We start from the raw sequence: 2,350 nt of genomic DNA, 5'->3' as shown, positions 1-2,350 counted from the left end.
ATGAATGTTCCAGGTATATTCTGGGAATATCATTTTGCTATGTGGGAAACACCGAGATCAGAGCCGTGATTGAGCCCAATGAGAGACTTGCCTTCGGGCCACTTCTAGGAAGTTCCTAAGATGTTCCTCGCTGTAATTCGAGCCGCACGGATTGGACGGATTATTCAAAATCACTGCAGCGGTTTTTTGGTCAATTTGCGCCTCCAAATGTTCCAGATCTGCTTCCCAGTGATTCTCGGGGTTCAAGTTATAATACCTCGGCTCGACTCCCATGGACTCCGCCAGCGTCCTACAAGTCAGCCCCATTAGCTCTCATTGGTTGCGCCCTACCAATCGCTCACCGATAGATCGCGAATCCAGGCCTCGGAATGAGGATGTTCTGGCCTCGGGACGCATCTGCCAAAGCGGCAATGCAAATATCCAGGGATGAAGAACAGCCGCTGCATAGCACGATGTCTGTGGATTGGTAGACGGCTCCATCATAGCTGAGGTACTCAGCTACAGCTGCTCGAGCTGCCTCGTAGCCAACACTCGGCGCGTATCCGTTGCACAGACCTTCGTAGAGGACGTCGAGCACCGCTTTGGTTGTTTCTGCGGACGGTTTAAGGTTGCCGTAGATGGTCGGATCTCCTAAAAGTGAAAACTCTACATGCTAAAATACTCGGCTACGTCCCATCACGTATGTGAATTCATGGAGATTTCTTTCCATGCTCGCAAAAGCATCTACCTACACACCTAGAGACAAAGCAATAACCGGTTTTTCCGGATTTGGCTGTAAATTGAGACCTTCGACAATCTCCCTGATCAAGTTCTTGCAATTTTTTGCGGTTGTTGAGGGTTCGACTTTCCACAACTCCCTCTTAAGTTGCAAATTCTGGACGGCACCACTCAAGATGCAAATCTTACTGTTAGGAAGTAATTTGTCTAGCATGCTCACCAAACGACAATATTTAACACTTGCTTGTAATAGCAAAACACTATGGGACCTATTCACTTGACCACAGGTGATGGTTTGTCCTTTCGAGCCTACGGGAGGGTATAAATAGGCAAAATGAGATTGTTTTTTGCGAAAATGCAAAGCAGCAGCTCCAAAGCCAGTTTTTAATTAGATACATTAGGTAGTTTACATAAGGTGGTGTGATCGTTGTTGTTTCTATGCCGAATTGTCCGAGATGGACGTCGGCTTTTCCTTCTTGACCTTCTTGTCTAGCTTGGTCATTCCTAGAAAGTTTCTGGATTTTCAGCAAGGAATTGGAGTTTGAAGACAAAGAAATGTCGGGAGATTTTCGTTTTTTTGTCACGCAAAATAACATATTTACGGAATTCCGCGCGTTAAAAACATGTTGACAACAGATGGCGAATCGCAATTTCTTCGGCAGAACCGGATCTTTACCCGATACATTGATGTAATCATTTTTTCAATATTAATAATAAATCGATCAAATTTGATGACCTGGGAGAGATTTTGCATTATCATTGCAAGTCAATCCCTACTTTTTAATTTGTGGTTGAATCACTGCTGAGAAACAGACACATTTCACTAGCAATGATGAGAAACATACAAATTAGATGCAGATTCATTTATGTAAACGACGTAAATCAAATGGCATCTGTTTTCTTTGTTTTTATATGTTGTATATGTTTTTATAAGCAAACGCAGCTCTATAATGAGTCGGTGTTTGCAATAACAAAGTTAGCCTTGACTTAAACTAAAAGATATTTTGCGCGTTTAACCATCAGTAAGTTTGGTTCATTTGCGGCCAGTGAAGGGCGGATCCAGGGGGTGGGGGTCATGACCCCCCATTCAATTCTCTATCCATGTCAATAATCCTCTATTCTGTGGCTCGAATGGTTCTTGAGAAACTTCGAAAAAAGCAGCATCATGTTCAAGTGGATTTTGCAACTCAAAGAAAACCACGCAAATCTAAAACTTCTTGAATTCAAGCATTTTTTGAGAAAAGTGCCAACATTTCCTTATCGATGGTTCACTTTCTAAAAAGGCCATTTATTTCTCTCTAGAATGATGTACAAATGAGCGTTCTTGCTCATTTTGCCTCTGAGATATGAGCAAAAACGGGACAGAAAATATTAAATTTTGGCATAATCTTGCACCTAAGTGTCTGATATTCAAATTTCCTTTTCTGTGTCAAAACTTGAATTTCCGCACTCCGGTTGTTACAACTGAATCGACTTTTCAATTCTCTATCCAATGCTGCCAAAACGAATTATGTGGCTCGAATGGTTCTTGAGAAACGTCGAAAAAAGCAGCGTCATGTTCAAGTGGATTTTACAACTAAAAAAAAAACCACGCAAATCTAAAACTTCTTGAATTCAAGCATTTTTTGAGAAA

The 2,350-nt window shown here is 41.7% G+C and overlaps 1 protein-coding gene across 1 annotated transcript in view; it reads right to left on the bottom strand.

Moving 5' to 3' along the window:
• The window catches only part of LOC109545735 (tyrosine aminotransferase), a 3,143-nt gene extending 2,109 nt beyond the window's left edge, over positions 1-1,034 (bottom strand). Inside the window, exons 1-3 of the mRNA XM_048664811.1 lie at positions 736-1,034; positions 342-630; positions 92-289 (exon numbers count right to left, since the gene is read on the bottom strand). Coding sequence (XP_048520768.1) covers positions 92-289; positions 342-630; positions 736-931 — 683 coding nt within the window. The 5' untranslated portion in view covers positions 932-1,034. The remainder of the gene's footprint in view (positions 1-91; positions 290-341; positions 631-735) is intronic.
• Between the last annotated feature and the right edge of the window lie 1,316 nt (positions 1,035-2,350).

This window comes from Dendroctonus ponderosae, unplaced genomic scaffold (genome assembly GCF_020466585.1).
Source record: "Dendroctonus ponderosae isolate FM_Combo_2020 unplaced genomic scaffold, Dpon_F_20191213v2 Dpon_F_20191213_3, whole genome shotgun sequence".
Classification (NCBI taxonomy): Eukaryota; Metazoa; Arthropoda; class Insecta; order Coleoptera; family Curculionidae; genus Dendroctonus; species Dendroctonus ponderosae.
This window is presented reverse-complemented; position numbering and strand designations above follow the sequence as displayed.